At 42.6% G+C, this 16,199-nt stretch overlaps 7 protein-coding genes across 7 annotated transcripts; all 7 read left to right on the top strand.

Annotated features, from left to right (window-relative positions):
* Nucleotides 1-37: 37 nt before the first annotated feature.
* EAF02_002073 (uncharacterized protein) lies at nt 38-285 on the top strand (the record flags this gene model as incomplete). Its single annotated transcript, XM_038898121.1, has 2 exons — nt 38-82; nt 121-285. 2 exons carry the CDS (start codon nt 38-40, stop codon nt 283-285), a joined length of 210 nt encoding a protein of 69 aa, XP_038761813.1.
* A 29-nt stretch (nt 286-314) lies between these two features.
* Nucleotides 315-2,035, top strand: EAF02_002072 (uncharacterized protein; the record flags this gene model as incomplete). The annotated part of the gene is made up of 2 exons (XM_038898120.1): nt 315-784; nt 841-2,035. The coding sequence occupies 2 exons, from the start codon at nt 315-317 to the stop codon at nt 2,033-2,035; spliced, it is 1,665 nt and encodes a 554-aa protein (XP_038761812.1).
* Nucleotides 2,036-3,199: 1,164 nt separating this feature from the next.
* EAF02_002071 (uncharacterized protein) lies at nt 3,200-4,410 on the top strand (the record flags this gene model as incomplete). The annotated part of the gene is made up of 3 exons (XM_038898119.1): nt 3,200-3,239; nt 3,636-3,734; nt 3,923-4,410. 3 exons carry the CDS (start codon nt 3,200-3,202, stop codon nt 4,408-4,410), a joined length of 627 nt encoding a protein of 208 aa, XP_038761811.1.
* A 664-nt stretch (nt 4,411-5,074) lies between these two features.
* EAF02_002070 (uncharacterized protein) lies at nt 5,075-6,559 on the top strand. Its single transcript, XM_038898118.1, has 6 exons — nt 5,075-5,201; nt 5,257-5,435; nt 5,493-5,601; nt 5,651-5,882; nt 5,954-6,287; nt 6,362-6,559. Exons 1-6 carry the CDS (start codon nt 5,129-5,131, stop codon nt 6,416-6,418), a joined length of 984 nt encoding a protein of 327 aa, XP_038761810.1. The 5' UTR covers nt 5,075-5,128; the 3' UTR covers nt 6,419-6,559.
* Nucleotides 6,560-9,611: 3,052 nt separating this feature from the next.
* On the top strand, nt 9,612-10,396 carry EAF02_002069 (uncharacterized protein; the record flags this gene model as incomplete). Its single annotated transcript, XM_038898117.1, has 3 exons — nt 9,612-9,689; nt 9,832-10,142; nt 10,219-10,396. The coding sequence occupies 3 exons, from the start codon at nt 9,612-9,614 to the stop codon at nt 10,394-10,396; spliced, it is 567 nt and encodes a 188-aa protein (XP_038761809.1).
* A 1,474-nt stretch (nt 10,397-11,870) lies between these two features.
* Nucleotides 11,871-14,095, top strand: EAF02_002068 (uncharacterized protein; the record flags this gene model as incomplete). Its single annotated transcript, XM_038898116.1, has 4 exons — nt 11,871-11,946; nt 12,015-12,461; nt 12,553-13,352; nt 13,403-14,095. 4 exons carry the CDS (start codon nt 11,871-11,873, stop codon nt 14,093-14,095), a joined length of 2,016 nt encoding a protein of 671 aa, XP_038761808.1.
* A 680-nt stretch (nt 14,096-14,775) lies between these two features.
* EAF02_002067 (uncharacterized protein) lies at nt 14,776-15,854 on the top strand (the record flags this gene model as incomplete). Its single annotated transcript, XM_038898115.1, has 4 exons — nt 14,776-14,884; nt 15,051-15,373; nt 15,467-15,696; nt 15,752-15,854. The coding sequence occupies 4 exons, from the start codon at nt 14,776-14,778 to the stop codon at nt 15,852-15,854; spliced, it is 765 nt and encodes a 254-aa protein (XP_038761807.1).
* Nucleotides 15,855-16,199: the final 345 nt, after the last annotated feature.

Here is a 16,199-nt window from a genome sequence, read left to right as displayed (position 1 = left end):
ACAAGCACTGGAGAATTGATTAATTGGGATTGGTAACATGGATATATATTCGTCATTGAGAGGATCCCTTGTGTTTATTTTCGTAAGTGGAGTCTTTTTTTTCTGGATTGTTTGGGTAAGTGGTCGAAGTGTAACTGCGGTGATTGTTTTGCGCATTTTATTTCATCTCATTTCGAAGATGCGTTTCCTGGTTCTTGTATATTCTTCTGGGATTGGTTCTCGGTGGTTGCGCTTTTTGTGAAGTTTGAAATCGCAGAGAATCTCGAGATTGTAGGAAAGGTATAATAGCGAGGTGAACAAAAGAAAAGAAGCATATGATGCTCAATTCCGATACCGAGACGGAAATCGAGGGGGATTTTTTGGCGCGGGAGGTAGAGAAGGAGGAGAGAACAATGGGGAATTCAAACGCCACTTCCATGCAGGATCACGATGGAGAAACGACAGATGTCGAGACGCCACCTCGACGGCCAAGTTCGCAATTGTCTAGACCGCACTCGCATTCGCCGTCCGAGATTCAGACAATTCCTGTCGCTGATCACGAGAAAAGTTCGGGTCCGAATGAGAGTCGAGATGAGAGAATATTGGTGGATTGGGATGGGGATGATGATCAAGGGAATCCGCGGAATTGGTCGACGTTGTATAAGAGTTGGATAACGTTTCAGTTGGGGATGTTGGCTTTGAGTGCGAGTTTGGGGAGTAGTATTATTAGTCCGGCGGGGAAGACGATTGCGGCGTATGTTGGTGTTGGATCGGAAGTTAGTGTGTTGAGTATTAGTCTGTACATGTAAGTTTTGTTTTGCTTTTTTGAAATGATGAGGGTACTGATACATTTCAAAATAGATTGGGATTCGCATTTGGACCACTTTGCTGGGCACCAATATCTGAGCTCTGGGGAAGAAGATGGAGTATGTTACCCCCACTATTTTGTCTGGGACTGTTTTCCATTGGAACGGCTACAAGTACAAACGCAGCATCGATTTTTATAACGAGATTTTTTGGAGGATTATTCGGATCGGCACCTGTTTCGAATGTTTCTGCAGCATTGGGAGATATGTGGAGTCCTAAAGCTCGAGGAACGGCTGTTACATTCTATGCAGTGGCAGTTGTAGGTGGACCGACACTAGGACCTTTGATCGGAAGTGCCTTGCTTGTGAATCCGCATCTGGGATGGAGATGGACGGAATATCTGGAGGCAATTTGGGTATTTACAATGTTCGGATTGTGTTTGATCTGTCTTCCCGAAGTCTATACCCCCGTCCTACTCAAGAAGAAAGCCGCTCGTCTTCGCAAGGAAACTGGCAATAATGCCTATTATCATCCACATGAAGAAATCAAACTCGATGCCAAGACCATTGTCACGAAGCACTTCTCGAGACCCCTCCTAATGCTTACTACAGAGCCAATGGTGACCTGTATAGCTTTCTACGCCTCTTTTGTCTATGCCATCCTCTATCTCACTCTCGAAGTCTTCCCGATCGTCTTCTCCGATAATCGCGGCTGGTCCCCCGTTATAGCTTCACTCCCTTTCCTCGGCCTCTTCGTCGGAGTCAATTTAGCCGTCGTAGTAAATCTTGGCAATCAGCCCCGCTACGCGCGTATTGTCGACGCAGCAGGTGGAGGTCCCGTTCCTGAAGCGCGTCTCGCCCCCATGGCACTCGGAGGCATCTTATTCGCAATCGGACTTTTCTGGTTCGGATGGACGGCTGCGCCAAATATTCACTGGATTCTCCCAGTCATAGCGTCGGTATTCATCGGCGCTGGGTTTAATATTATTTTTCAACAGTGTATCAATTTTCTCGTTGATACTTATGCATTGTACGCGGCGAGCGCGGTAAGTGCGAATACTTTCCTGAGAAGTATTCTGGCGACTGGCTTTCCGCTGGCGGCGGGCCCAATGTTTAGGGCTATGGGGGTAGGGCCAGCAATGAGTGTACTAGGGGGAGTCGCTACTCTAGCGATACCGGTGCCGTTTTTGTTTATGAGGTATGGAGTTGCGTTGAGGAGGAAGAGTAAATTCGCTCCTTTTAAGGATTAGATGATTTGGGGATAAAGGGAATGTGGGGGATGAGGAGGTGACTATATATATATCTTAATGTTAGCACATAAAATGAAATACATATATAAATCTGGAAATAAGAAATAAGAAATATAACTATCGCTTTCAGTGATACACGAATTCGAAGAATAAATTAATTGTGTCGTCCCCGCTTCTTTAGAATACTTATTCATTAACTCTTGATTCAAATCTGTAGATATCGAGGTATTCAGCTTAATCGCAATACACTAACTATCTTATCTCCCCTATAATGAAAACTGCGCGGTAAACTTGTCATGTCATCATCTCATCACCACTAGAATTATTCTATTCAAGAAAATTAACTATATTCCCGAGATGACGTCTGGGTATCTGACATCTCTTATGCTTCTCATGTTGTGAATTTTATTTTGAAGTTGAATGATATTCGAATTGGTTGAGAGATTGAATTAGCGAGGAGATTGAGAGATTGAAAGATTGAGAGATTGAGAGATTGAGAGATTGAGAGATTGAAGATTTGATGTGGATATGGATATGGATTTGGATGTAGATTTTCTGGTGTGGGTTTATATATAAGAGAAGTTTGGAAATTTGGATTGGATGTATAGAGTGGATTGAGGTTGGAATGGAGTGGGATGAAAGGTGAGTAGGTGTTGAGTAGGTAGATAGTGTTTAGTGGAAGGTTTGTTATATTTGTTTTGGATGTAGTTGGTTGGTAATTGGTAGAGTGATATGTGATAGTATAGTGTGAGATAAGGTGGAATGGGATGGGATAAGGTGTCTGAATTGTATTGGGATTGGGTTGAGATTGGATTGAGATTGGATTGAGATTGGATTGAGATTGGATTGAGATTGGATTGAGATTGGATTGAGATTGGATTGAGATTGGATTGAGATTGGATTGAGACTAGATTGAGATTGGATTGAGGTTAAATTGAGGTTAGAGTTGGAGTGAATAGTATTGGTTATAGCTGTATTATTTTTAGTGATATCCTTATAGTATTATTACCAGAATATTATATATACATTGTCTCAAAATGATTACATTGATATCATCATCCAGTCAAATCAAAAAAGAATAAACCATCTTGTCACTTCATACTATCGCGGAGATCTTCCCCCTCCCACTCCCATCAAAAGTACCATACGCCTTTTCCGCGCGATATGACGACGCGCCTTTCCTCTCTACTCGTATCCAGCCAGGGTTAGTGGATCAGAACTTGGTAATGCTTGATTCGATCAAGCGCGATATGAATTGTTTGAAATCTTTTCTCCATCTTCAATTCCGGAACTAGAATTGTTTGGAAAGATGTGGTTGTTCTTTGGTTTGACTGTGGAGATCATAATGGATGCTATCAGAGAAGATTCATAAACTGGACTTAGCTTCATGTAATAGTTGACACTGCTTCGGAGAATGACTTTGTGGTATTTATATCTGGTGAAATTCGCGAATCTCTTTGCGGGCTTGTGCTTGTGGAGAAAATGACGGAAACTTGGAGGTTGTTATTGATACCGAGGGTCTTTGGAGTATTTTGCAAATCACAGGGAATGGATGGACTTTGATTGTTAAAGCGTAGCAAGACTTGCTACTGAACTCAAGGAACATTGGATGCGAGTCGTGTGGAACTAGTTGGAGGAACAGACGAAGAAACTCCAGTCCATACGATATTCCTCCAAGAATCCGAACTCGACATGCAAAGTTGGTGATGGGCTTTGAAAAGCTTCCTGCATCCCGAAAAGGTTCTCTTGTACTGCACTGGTAAACTTACCGGAGCTCCTTCATTACGGAAAGGGAAGATTGAACCCGGGGTCTGCGAGTCCGGGTTTCTTGTTGCAGGATTAGAAGTTGTCTATGTGATGATTATAAGCCGAAAGATTCATAGCTAGGCTTTCCTGGTGTTGCGGAGTATTTTATTACCTTTGCTGATGAGAAATCGGGGAAGAGGTCCCACGAATTAGATAAATCTTATCCGCTGAGTGTACAAGGTGGGAAGACAGATGGTGATAGACTTAGCTACAACGATTCCAGAGGCTTTCCGCTCTATGATTTGGCAAACACAAATCGTTCGGGAATCGTTACAGCGACCTCGATATCCACAGCCGTGGATGCTTCGATGAAGACAATCTTAGGCAATTCTGGTATCGTTACGGAAAGCCCAGAAATTATGGAGAGTGGAGAGCCAAGAGAAAACGGGTTGGTCATGGGACGTCTGTTTAGAGTTGTGGTCAGTTCTTATGGGGATGATCACAACTATGCATATAAATTCTTCAGTCAGCTAGCACACAAAGCTCCGAACAATGAAATCACGGATTTATATCTCAGTCATCACAATCGCATAGGATTGAAGAGTAACAAATTCAAAGAGGCATTATAGAATAAGAAGCTATAAGGTGAAGAATATAAAGCCATAAGCGCGAGGTTGAATCAATAACTCATCGAGAATACACAGAAGTTATTGATGTGGGTGAGAGGCTTTTCAAAGCTGTGAACACGCATATGAGCATATTATGGGAAGTGTTTGAGTCAATGCTCAGGGATGGTTCAGGGATCATCATATTGGAGAGAGGGTGATTGATGAGCAAATTTGGTTTGTTGATCAGAGGGGCTACCGGCCGAGGACTGGAGTGAAGAATTTAGGAGGGTGTAGGACATGAAATGGACGATGGGGTTTTTTTGCTTGATATCAAGGATGGATGCTTAATTAAGAACGGGTCAGAGTGTAATCAGTGAATTTTTAGGGTTTATTCTAAAATTCAACCCTAGATGTTTGAATTCAATAAGTTAATGCATTACGAAGCTAGAATGTTGTTTAGCATTGCACAGTTCTCTAAAGGTATCACTCAGATTTGACTTCCCCAAAAGCTTGTGTAGCACAAATAGTGGGGTACCCCTGAACTCAAAGCAAGTAATCCGACATATCGCTCGCTTAACCTTCTTCGAATCTTTCCCCGCATTGTACACTTCACACCGGCATATACCCGAAATGACCTCTCGTTTTATACTTGAACCATCTTTTCAAAACTGCTTGAAATTCTTGGAGTATATTGCAATAAGATCTTTCAAAAAACATCGTATCTTCAAACAACGAAACGATGGCGCCCAAAAACTTGCTGGAACTGTTGCGGTCGAGGACGGTGGTCGATTGCGATACCATGGAATTTGAGGGTGAGATCGCTTGTATGAATCGGTATACACAACTTTTTCTGACGATGAATTGCAGTTGCGAAATCTCTTGGTCCTTTCATAGATTGTACTTCCAACCAAGCAATTGCATTTTTCGAGCTTCAGAAACCGGAAAACAAAAAACTTCTCCAAGAGACAGCGGAAACTACGGAAAAACTACTGAAAACGCAAGAGTACCAAGATGTGAAGTTCTCAGAGCTAGCAGTCGAAGTTGCGGTATGTGGAATCGACTTGAAATGTAAATGAATATGAAGAGCTTACTTAGCTGCTTAGATGGTCAAATTACAATTTGCAATCGCGAGCGTAGTCACGGGGTTTGTTCACGTTCAGACGAATCCTTATCATTCGTATGGCACTGAAGAAATGATTCAAGATTCACGAAGTATTTCTTCACTTTTCCTTGAGATATTGACAGAGACTAAACAATCTAGGGATAATTTCCATTTTTAGACATCTCGATCCAGACTTTGACACTAATCGAATTTGCCTGAAGATACCAAGCACATGGGAAGGACTCCAAGCATGCAAACATTTAGAAAGAGAAGGAATAAGAACATTAGCCACTACTCTTTTTAGTATTGAGCAGGCAGCTTTGGCTGGAGAGGTCCAGTGCACTTATGTTGCACCTTATGTTAATGAATTGAAAGTTCATTTCGATGCGGGGTATATATCCACCCATTTCTTATCGAAATCGGATCATCATGATTGCATTCCAAAAGACTAACCAGAATCAGATTCACGGATACCAATAAAGCGCATCAGCTCTGCTTCGAAATTCAACAATACTACAGTCAGAATAATCTCCGAACAAAAGTACTACCAGCTAGTCTGACGAATATCGATGAGATTATGACGCTAGCGGGTGTAGATCATATCACGATTGCGCCGGCGCTGTTGAGAGATTTAGCAGCTACAGCTGTGGAGGGCTATGCGGTGAAATCTCTGTTTGATGGAAATGAGCGGGAGAAGTCTCAACCTACCGCGTTGGAGTTTGATAATGATGAGAGCTTGTGGAGGATAAGTTTTACGAGGAGCGGGAAGGGAGAGGCGGAAAGAAAATTGAGTCAGGTGAGTTTATGTTGACAGATTTTCTTCAACTCAGTTATGATGTAGAACTTACTAATTTTTGATATTCTGTACAGGCCATAAATATCTTTTGTGATATGCAGACACAGTTGGAAGCGATGTTCAAGGACTAGAAAAAGAGCATATATGGTTTGATAAGAGTACTATCAGACACAAGGATGCTGGACTGAGTGTTAATCCAAGCAATGTTGGGCTCAGCTCAATATTTCTAAAACGATAGCCAATTGTAATTTAAAAGCACCGTATCTTGCAAACTACCCTCTTTGTGACCCCCCATAGATCAATTCATGGGCATAGGCTCCGATGAAAGGCCTTAGAACATGGATCTTAGAAATGCCTTCTCTCAAGCGTGAATAAATTCGTGGACCTCATCATCTATGAAAAACGCACTTCACGGGGGCTTAGGAAGTGTTCTTGGTTTGAGCGGAGCACAGTCATTGTATACCTAGTGATATACCTTCTCTCGTCTGAAGCTCTCTCTAGCTAGCCTAGAGCATGACGAATATCGAACATGAGATCTATGAACTTCGGTGCTCACCCAAAAATTTGAGGAATTTCAGTTCGAAAGGTACGAATGTCATTGAACCGAAGAGTAAAAAGAGAGCAACTCGTTCCACGAGGGAAGCTAGCGTTGTGACTTTTTCCAATGAGAGATTGGTATAAATTTAAATAGGGAGTCGGATTTCATTGATAAGCTTTTCTATGGTCTTTATATGGCTTGTCTACGAATGTGAGGACTCACGACGTTTTCGAGACACATTACTCTTGACACAGGCATCGAATTATAATGATTCCTACTCCGTGTGATGGGAATCGAGATTGTTAAAAGTTCAATTCGATTGAATGCTCAATTTGACAAGGAGATCTCGAGGCAACAGTCTGGTGACTTTAATATGGTTCTTTAAGACAAATTCTGTCTCTTCACTCTACCTTATAAATTGAAGCAAAGTCAACTGAGCTTTCTGAAACAATAAGCTCCTGTTCTCTTGGCTCATTTAAGGCTATGAGCTTCAATTCTTGTCCGTTTGAGACGGGTGAATCTAAATTGTCCAGGCCCATTTGAAACCACGAAGCTACATTGTCTCAGCCCCACAGGGGCTACCAGACTTCATTATATCAACTTATCTGATTCCATGGAATCGAATATCTGATCTCTTTCAGATGAATAGAAGCTAAATTACAAAAGATATTTGAACACCATAAGAACTCGTCTTTGAAGACAGCCTTCCGATTCATGTTTCCCACTAGTAACTTGTAACTTTTGCTTTTCTCATGAGAATAGCACAGATGATATAAAGTGAAAATATGACAATCTTTAGAAAGAAACGGGAAAGTCAGAAAAGGCATATTTTAAACAAAATAGCATTCATTTCAGCTTGCTGCTTGAATTAACATCCCCAGTCTAGGAAAAATGTTCGCACGAGGCATCCCAATAACCCGGAAGCGAAATCCTATGTTCTGGATATTGGTTAACATAAGCTTGTAAGGGAACATGTATCTCAACGAGCTTATCCTGAATACGTGCCGCAGATTGGATCGTAAATGATGACCGGCTGACATCTTACTTGCATTCATAGGACACACCTGTGAAAACTCCCACTGCTATAATCCGAGGTTTCAAGGCATTCTTCAAAAATAATCTTTTCACAGAATCTTAGGCCATTTTATAGATCGCCTAGAAATACATTATCGGTCTGCAGTATCTAGATCGCTTGTAAGATTGATCGACTCTACCGAATGATTGGATCAGAACGTTGTGCCACAACTAAGATATGTATAGCATTCTAGAACGGAATCTTACGGGGAAGATTAGCTGTGCCACAGATGACTCGATAAACGCTACCGTGAACTGACGTCTTTTACATTCTTGCTACCTGGATACATTATATTACTTTACTTTACAGCAATTGTGTTCGCACCTTGCTACTGTGAAAAATAGAGTAGGGTGATCTGATCGTGGTTTGGATCCAATTATTCGATTACTTCCGTTGTTATATCTGACACTTTTCTCTTCTGATCCGCGTTGACTATGACTATTGATAGAATACATGATGTGTCACAGCTGAATATGGAGATGGATTGGATAGAATTATGCCATAAAATGCTGCAGTCTTGTCGAAAAGTGAGGTTCGAATTGACCTATAAGAATTTATTATTCGTAACTGAGGCTGACCATATATCAGCCCATTCCGAGTCAGCACTTGTGTTACTGATATTGTGGCCTCAGGGGAAAAACATATATACCAGTGAAGACTTGTTGACAAAGAACTACCATCCATTCAGCCTTGAAGTCAAGCTATTCTTCTTAAAATTAGGATACCGGTAACGAATCATCCTAAATCTCATCAGTAGCATGCAAGGCTGCTACGGTTGACATGGGGTATTGGGGTTATTTCCAGGCCAAAAGATTCCTTCAACCAATACCAGAGTTCTAATGAGGTCTCACCATACATGGGACGACAACTAGAAGAGTCTTCTATCGTATTGGGTGGAAGATAGCCCGGATACTCCATTGCCTTCCATGTAAGTAAGTACGTGCCAATAAAAGGCGGCCGTATCTTAAAACGTTCACAATGCCCAGTACTGCTTCAAAAATTATCCCAATTGCCAATGAGGTTGAAGAGGTTACTTCTTCCCTCCTGCACTCTTCTATACTTCCAATAATCAGACCTCGGATCCTTCAACTTCTTATGGTTTGATTCATTGTCCAGAGAGCCTCTCGAATTGTAACAACACGCTTGGCATTTGCGACTTCAAGAGTGAGTAGCAAGCTGCGACGCATCATGATGCATGGGGAGATAGATTGTGCCTCGAGTTACGTGCTAGGCTGTACTTGCGGCGTTGAGATTTATTGTATGATTCAATGTTATTAAAGTCTTTTTACTATGATACAACATCCTCGTTTCGCATGCTCCGATCTCGCTTGTCCGTAAAAGCCTGATATCTTGAAACTTCTGCTGGGAACGAGGAGAATTCTATGACTCTCCTGCTTTATACGGCACAGGGAAAACTCCTGGAGTCTTTCTGTCGACTCTTGGGCGTTCTCAGATAAGCCTCTTATGTCTAGATGGATATATTAGGTCCTGTCTCTCCTTCAATGAGACGATATCTTCAAATACTTCTCTTGATAACTTCAGGGCTTTGAACGAAACCTGATAAAACTCCTCACTACCCGCAGATCTAAGAATTTTGACCACTGTTTGCAATTTTTTCTTCACATTATCAACAACCTAAGGTCCTTCGAGATCTAGCTCTTAGAGACTTTACGCTACAAATTCAAGTTACATCTGTACAGTCGTCAAAATTATGTCTTCGCGAAACTCTAGACGCTCTCAAGTTGGTCAAAGTTCAAGCTCTAGAAGTTCTAGACCCTCAGTACCCCAAGTGAGTCAAGGATACCCTTTTATTACCCACCATTTATTACCAGATTCCCCTAAACTCCCTGTTGCAATCATGGTCGTGGTCTGAGACTCTTTCTGGAGCTCCTTCATTGCCTTCCACAGGCTACATGGCTAACCTTTGACAGGAGAGCACAGCTCAACTCATCGAGTCACTCAACACGCACCGTGTAAATACGCTCACGGAGCTATGCAGAATTGAGCGAACAGCTGCAGCTTCTAATGAAGAGGAATCACTTCTCATTCGAGATCCCTTGACCGCGGCTTGGACTTACTATGTCACATCTCACAATCTACTCAATGAACTTCGCAATTTGACGCCAAACTACACCTTCAGCAACGATTTACTCGATGATGCTAAATGGAGAGTGAGTAGCGATCTGAACAGCGATAGGAGTTGGAATTATGCCTGGTTGGTTTTGAGCAAAATACATGATAAGTAAGTCCTGGCCATTCATTCCGCGTGTCATTTGTGTGAGATGAGATGAAAACATATATTGATCAATGCATCTTAGTGGGATGATACAAACACATGCTGAGAGCGAAGCGATTAAACCAGAAATGTGGGGAGGTCGATACCCAGAAGCCGAGGAGGCGGCTCAGCTCGCTGCTTGCTTTGCGTATGAGTGGCAAGAAGCTCTGGATCAAATGTTGAGACATTGGGAGACTCCTCCAACTATTTCTGGATACTAATCTTCCTACTTGTGTATCCTTTAGTTACGATGAGCAAGTAAAATGACCGTTATCCAAGATAGTGGCCCAGGACACTTGTGGTATTGCGATACACTTCCCCAAAATTCTCTTCTCAGCATTTTTGGTACCGGAATTTTGCTATGATTTTGGGATTCTAGACGGTATATATTTTTTGCGGCTCATTTTTTTTTTGGCGATTTCAAGTGGCATAGATGACACCCATAGCATCGCAGGCGAAGTGAACAGGTTCATCAGGGATTCAAGTTTCAAACCTCAGGGGGAAAGGGGTGAAGGGACTATTTGGAGGCAGATTAAAATGGAACGCTGCATTTGTTTCATTGTTCTTCTTATTCACATTCCATGGGCGAAAGCAGGTTTTGATTTATAGAGCCATTCGCATTTTGTGCAAACAAAAAAAATAGATGAGAGATTTGAATTAGACTATTGTATTCTCCACAGCATCCATTTCCACATCAAGAACAGCAATCAGACTCGACTGAAAGCCTAAAGAAGTGCAGAGCAGCGCAAACGACGCCCCAAAGAGACAGAATGAGTACGCGAAAACAATGATGTCAGCTCAAAACATGTATGCCGCGCAGCTTTCCCGTACATTGAGAAAGAAAATCCTCTCGTAAGTCAACAAAGCCCTTGCCAAGCTATGAATGACGACTACACCACATCACGTCATCTGGAAAGCCATGCGAGTGCCTCATGAGCCTCATTTTCTCTCTACACCACGATACACGCCGCGCTAGCGGATACACGCGGCATAATTCTCAGTATGTGACTTTATATCATAATTAATCGTATTGATGACACCAAGAAGCCTATAAACGTGCGGATCTGGAGTAAGTCAAGGCTCATATATAACCTAACTCTTCAAGCAAATGATGTATTGACACGGTACATATTGAGTGATAGGATCAGAAGGGCTGTCTCAAAGTAGAAACTCACGTTATATGGGGCTATGAGGGTATAAGCTCGGTGCGAGACTGGACTTGATATACTTGTTTTCTGTATCTGGTTTAAGCTTTAGCGGTATAGCATTTCATTGGCCTAAGTGGTGTGTAGTACAAACTCTCTGATCTGTGCTATGCTGAGATCTCGAGGCGTAGAAAGACTGGATGGATTCATACAGCTCCTTGATTCGGAGGATGAGAGGTTCTACAATAGAGGCCTATTGTTCTGACCTGCTTAATACAATATCAAACAAAGCCCTCTTTGACTATGTAGAACGATGGAACAGAAATTCCATCATATCGGCAAAATCCATTGCTCAAAATACCTACCTTCCATTCGATGACTTTGCCTTCACTTCACTTAGAATTCATAAAGACTGCTTATGAATGATGAAAACATAATCTTGAAATTACCATCCAGGTGACCACTAGATAATGATCAATTAATAAGTGAATACTGTAATCTGTGAATTCAGCTTTGATATATTTGAGGCCTTGGCGCCTCATCCCTTGCTATGTCGTCCGAACACTCTCGAGGGCCAGAGAAAAACAATTCCGCTAGTGAATCGATGGACAGAAAGCCAAAGGAACGTACCTAGGTATCTCCTACGCAAACCTTTTTCCTCCACCTTTCTTTTACAAAACAACAACCATCCAAGATGTTTCCCATCATGGTGTCCCCCGTCATCTCGTCTTCCGAGCCAGCCAAGGAGAACAAACTTACCAGAGCTTGGAAAGAGTGTCTGGTGAATCTCAAGCAACCGATTCGAAATTGCCAGGCGAAAAAATTTCAATTGAATTGAGACGCACTTCAACAGTTAGTTCTAAAGGAATGAAACCCCCTCTTGAACCACACAAAAGACGTGCCAGCGTACAGCTGGAGACGACTACGAAGAAGATGGACACCGTTGGAGAAGAAGCCGCCGGTGAACTTGGGGGGTTTGGTGGACTTGGAATCAATTTCTATGATCATCTTGGTAACAAAATTGCGCTGCAGGCAATTGTACCTCCTGAAATACCCAGAAGTCAATCTCCTCAAATACCAAGGACTCAATCTCCTCGAGCGCCGGGTACTCAGAAGCCCATATCGCCGCTTCCAAGGGTACGTGCCTTCTTTTCTCCGTCATATATTGCCCTACATCGCTTTACCGCGAGAACCTACCTTGACAGAAGATTGATTGTTGTTCCATTCTACAGATCCGCCTGTAGTTGCACGATCACCTTTGGTAATTCGCGAATCCTTCACTCGAAACTTCAGCTTTCCTGAAAATCCGGACCCAGAAGCTATTGTCGATAGCGACGCTTTCCTTGGTAGTCTTCTCGAAAGAACCCTACGCGAGCAATCCGAAGCTCTTTGTCCAAGTCCAACGGGGAGCAGGAAGAGCTCTATTCGCCTCAATACACCAAAGAGCATCCGTCAAGTCTCTGCTGCCAAGCCAATTACAACTTCTGGTCCCTTCGGAATGAGAAATTATACGGCACCAATGAATATAACTTCTTCGTCTGAGCTCACGTATACACCAACCCGAGGCCCAAAGCTAGGTATTACTACATCATTACCACATTCGCGAATTTTGAGTTTGCGAACACCGAGCGTTACTGAATCAGAAGTGGCAGATTATTTTAATTCTGGAGTTATCAGTAAAGAAAATAGTGGTTTTACTCCCGAGTCAGTTACAAGTGAAACGCCGTTCCCACTAAATTCGAAGATTTACCGAATCCCATCATCCCCTACAATTGCCAAGCGCTCTTCCCGAAATAAGCCGTCTAAGCCACAACGTGGTGAGCTTTTACCTTCTTCGGACACGAACGACAAAAGATTGAACAACTCGTTTGCGCAAAGTGAAAATCGAAATTGTACAGAGCATCAAAATTGTACCGATTGTATTGAGAAGGAATACGCATATTACGAGAACAAAATCATGTCTACTTCAATGCCCCCAGAACGTCGCCAACAGATCATGAAGGCCAATAGATCTATTCGCAATATCAAGAATGTGAGTTGAACTCCTTCTCTTGGTCTTCCGATTATGCTAACAATTCGCAGGAGCTTGAGAATCTTCTTGAAGATGAACTCATTACTTACGAGGTGTATGAGCTTATGGTTAGCAAACTTCCCTCGGAAAACAGCTTGAACTCGACCTCTTCCCCCGCTCCTCGTGCCAACGTTGCCGCTCCAGCACCAGTCGTTCCCGTCGCCGCATTCTCACAATTGAATGTCAACGATAACCCTCCACCATCATACCAATCTACTCCAAACCTTCCTCCCCGCGGACCAACCCAACCACCTGCTCGACCAGAAGTCGGACGCGCCACCGCTCTTTACCGTTATACCGAACCTGAAGACTGCAACTTCGATGTTGGTGATATTATTATCATCTACGAATACATGAATGATGATTGGTGGATGGGAAAGAATGAAAAGACTGGAAGAGAGGGTGTATTCCCATCGAACTACGTCCAGAAGCATCAAAACCAGTCTCCCCAGGGCGCCTATTATGGCAACGAGAAGGCCACATACAACCCATATGGCTCTCAACAACAAGGAACCGTACCACCCGGACCAAGCAACCCTTACAATAGCTCCGTTCCCCCAATGGCTGTCGCAGAACAACCTACCGAAGAAAAGTCTAGCAAGGGTGGAGAGATGGGTAAGAAGTTTGGTAAGAAATTGGGCAATGCCGCTATCTTCGGCGCTGGAGCTACGATCGGTGGAAACATTGTTAACTCGATTTTCTAAATATTATGGTTGTCATACTTCTTGAAGTAAATATTCTCCGACGTCTACATAACAATTACTCGGGGGAAAAAAAAAGACAGACTTTTCCTATCTCCAAGTATCGATAGGGGTTTGAATTATTTACAGCTGGCTTCTTCACGCTGGAGGGCCACAATTTTCGAGTCGGGAGTTTTCTTATATTACGGCAATGCATGTTTTGATTACAGTGTTGCTCTTCTCGGTTTCATATACTCGGAGTTCTGGTAGGAATTGAATCCTTTTCTGTATTCGCGGTTTTTGCGCCATCTATGAAAGGACTACTGGACTTTCTTAATATTGTGTTTTGGGATTCACATACAGTTTTCCGGTTGTACCTAGAGATACCTGATTACTGAATAAAATGAATATTTCTTTTCAATGATGAACATCCCACCAACATATCATTATGATACGTGCATCGTGACAGTTTCTCCTTTAAAATATCAATGAGCCACATCACGTGTAGATAGCGGATAGATAACTGAATTAGAAGTTGGTCGACGTCACTGTCGCTGTTGCCCCGCATTGCATAGAAGTTAGTGTTTATCAATATCCCAACTATCCATGCTTTCATTCCTCCTCGTTCATCCTCTTTACACTGATCAACAATTCCAAAAGACGCATTATCACATCAAAACCCAAGTCCTCCGAACATAACCATAATGCAAGCTCAACATGGACATAGCGCAGCTTGCTGCAACATCCCACCTATTGTATCCAAGGGATATGAACAAAAGGGAAAATATGAGACCATTGGTGGTCTAAAAACTTGTAAGTATTCCATCCGTTTCAATTGAATGTCATCACAGATCTACTGCCATATCAATCAAATTATCTTGGCTATAAATCTTTCTTTGCATTGTCACCATACTCCTTTCCACCCCCCCTCTCCCCCCTCTCCCCCCTCTCAGCTCTGGCTAATACGACACTCTTCCAGACGTTACTGGCCCAGCAGATGCAACAAAGGCCATATTCCTTATCTATGATATTTTCGGCTACTATCCCCAAACCATTCAAGGCGCCGATATCCTCGCCAATGCCGACGAACACAACAAATACCTCGTTTTCATGCCAGACCTCTTTGAGGGAAACCCAGCTGATATTAGCTGGTATCCACCTGACAATGAAGAGAAGCAACAGAAGTTAGGTAATTTCTTCCAGACGACGGGAGCTCCACCAAAGGCTGCCGGAAGAGTTCCGGACTTAGTCAAGGCTATGGCAGAGAAATATTCGTCAATTTCAAAGTGGGCTGTTCTTGGGGTGAGCGATTTTCTGACTAAAGAGTTCTGTAATTCAGGATGAGGTTGAAGGTCTGTGAATTGAGGCTTTGTAGCTAATGTGTGTTCAAAACAGTTCTGTTGGGGCGGTAAAATTGTCTCCCTTACTACCTCTGCTTCTTCCAACCCTTTCGTGGTAGCTGCCGAGTGTCATCCCGCTATGGTTGATTCCAAGGATGCAAGTAACATCAAGATTCCTACTATTCTGCTAGCATCGAAAGATGAAGATGCAGAGGAAGTGAAGAAGTTTGAGGCAAATCTCACTGGGGAGAAATATGTTGAGACTTTCAAGGATCAAATTCATGGGTACGTTGTTTCTATGCTATGTGCAATTCCTTTGTGCTGATATTTGTGGGAATAGATGGATGGCTGCACGATCGGATCTTGAGGACGAGAGAGTCAAGAGCGAGTATGAGAGAGGATATAAGACGCTCATTGAGTTCTTCGAAAAACATCTCGAGTAGGAGCTCTCTTCTTGTCTTTTGCGACTGTTCAATCCGTCAAGAAAGTTCGCTGAGGTCTGTAGGGCCAATAAAAGTAGCAGAGCAAGACTTTGATATGGGTTCGGTGAATATTATTCCATAGTGCACTTTTTTTTTGTTTGCAAACAAATAAGCATTTTAAACACCTCGCATCGTAAGCACCAGTGGAGAATGTTTTGCCCGCTGCTAAAGTGACTGTGATCACTAGGCTCATAGCACCCAGCATTCATTGTGTTAATTCGCAACTATTAAACGATAGAGTTTTTTATAGGCTTGCTGACTTTGTGTGCATCATTATTGCGCAACAATCTATCTGAATCAGATTTT

The sequence above is a fragment of the Botrytis sinoallii genome (assembly GCF_014898435.1).
Source record: "Botrytis sinoallii strain Bc 23 chromosome Unknown BSIN_003, whole genome shotgun sequence".
NCBI classification, from domain to species: Eukaryota; Fungi; Ascomycota; class Leotiomycetes; order Helotiales; family Sclerotiniaceae; genus Botrytis; species Botrytis sinoallii.
This window is presented reverse-complemented; position numbering and strand designations above follow the sequence as displayed.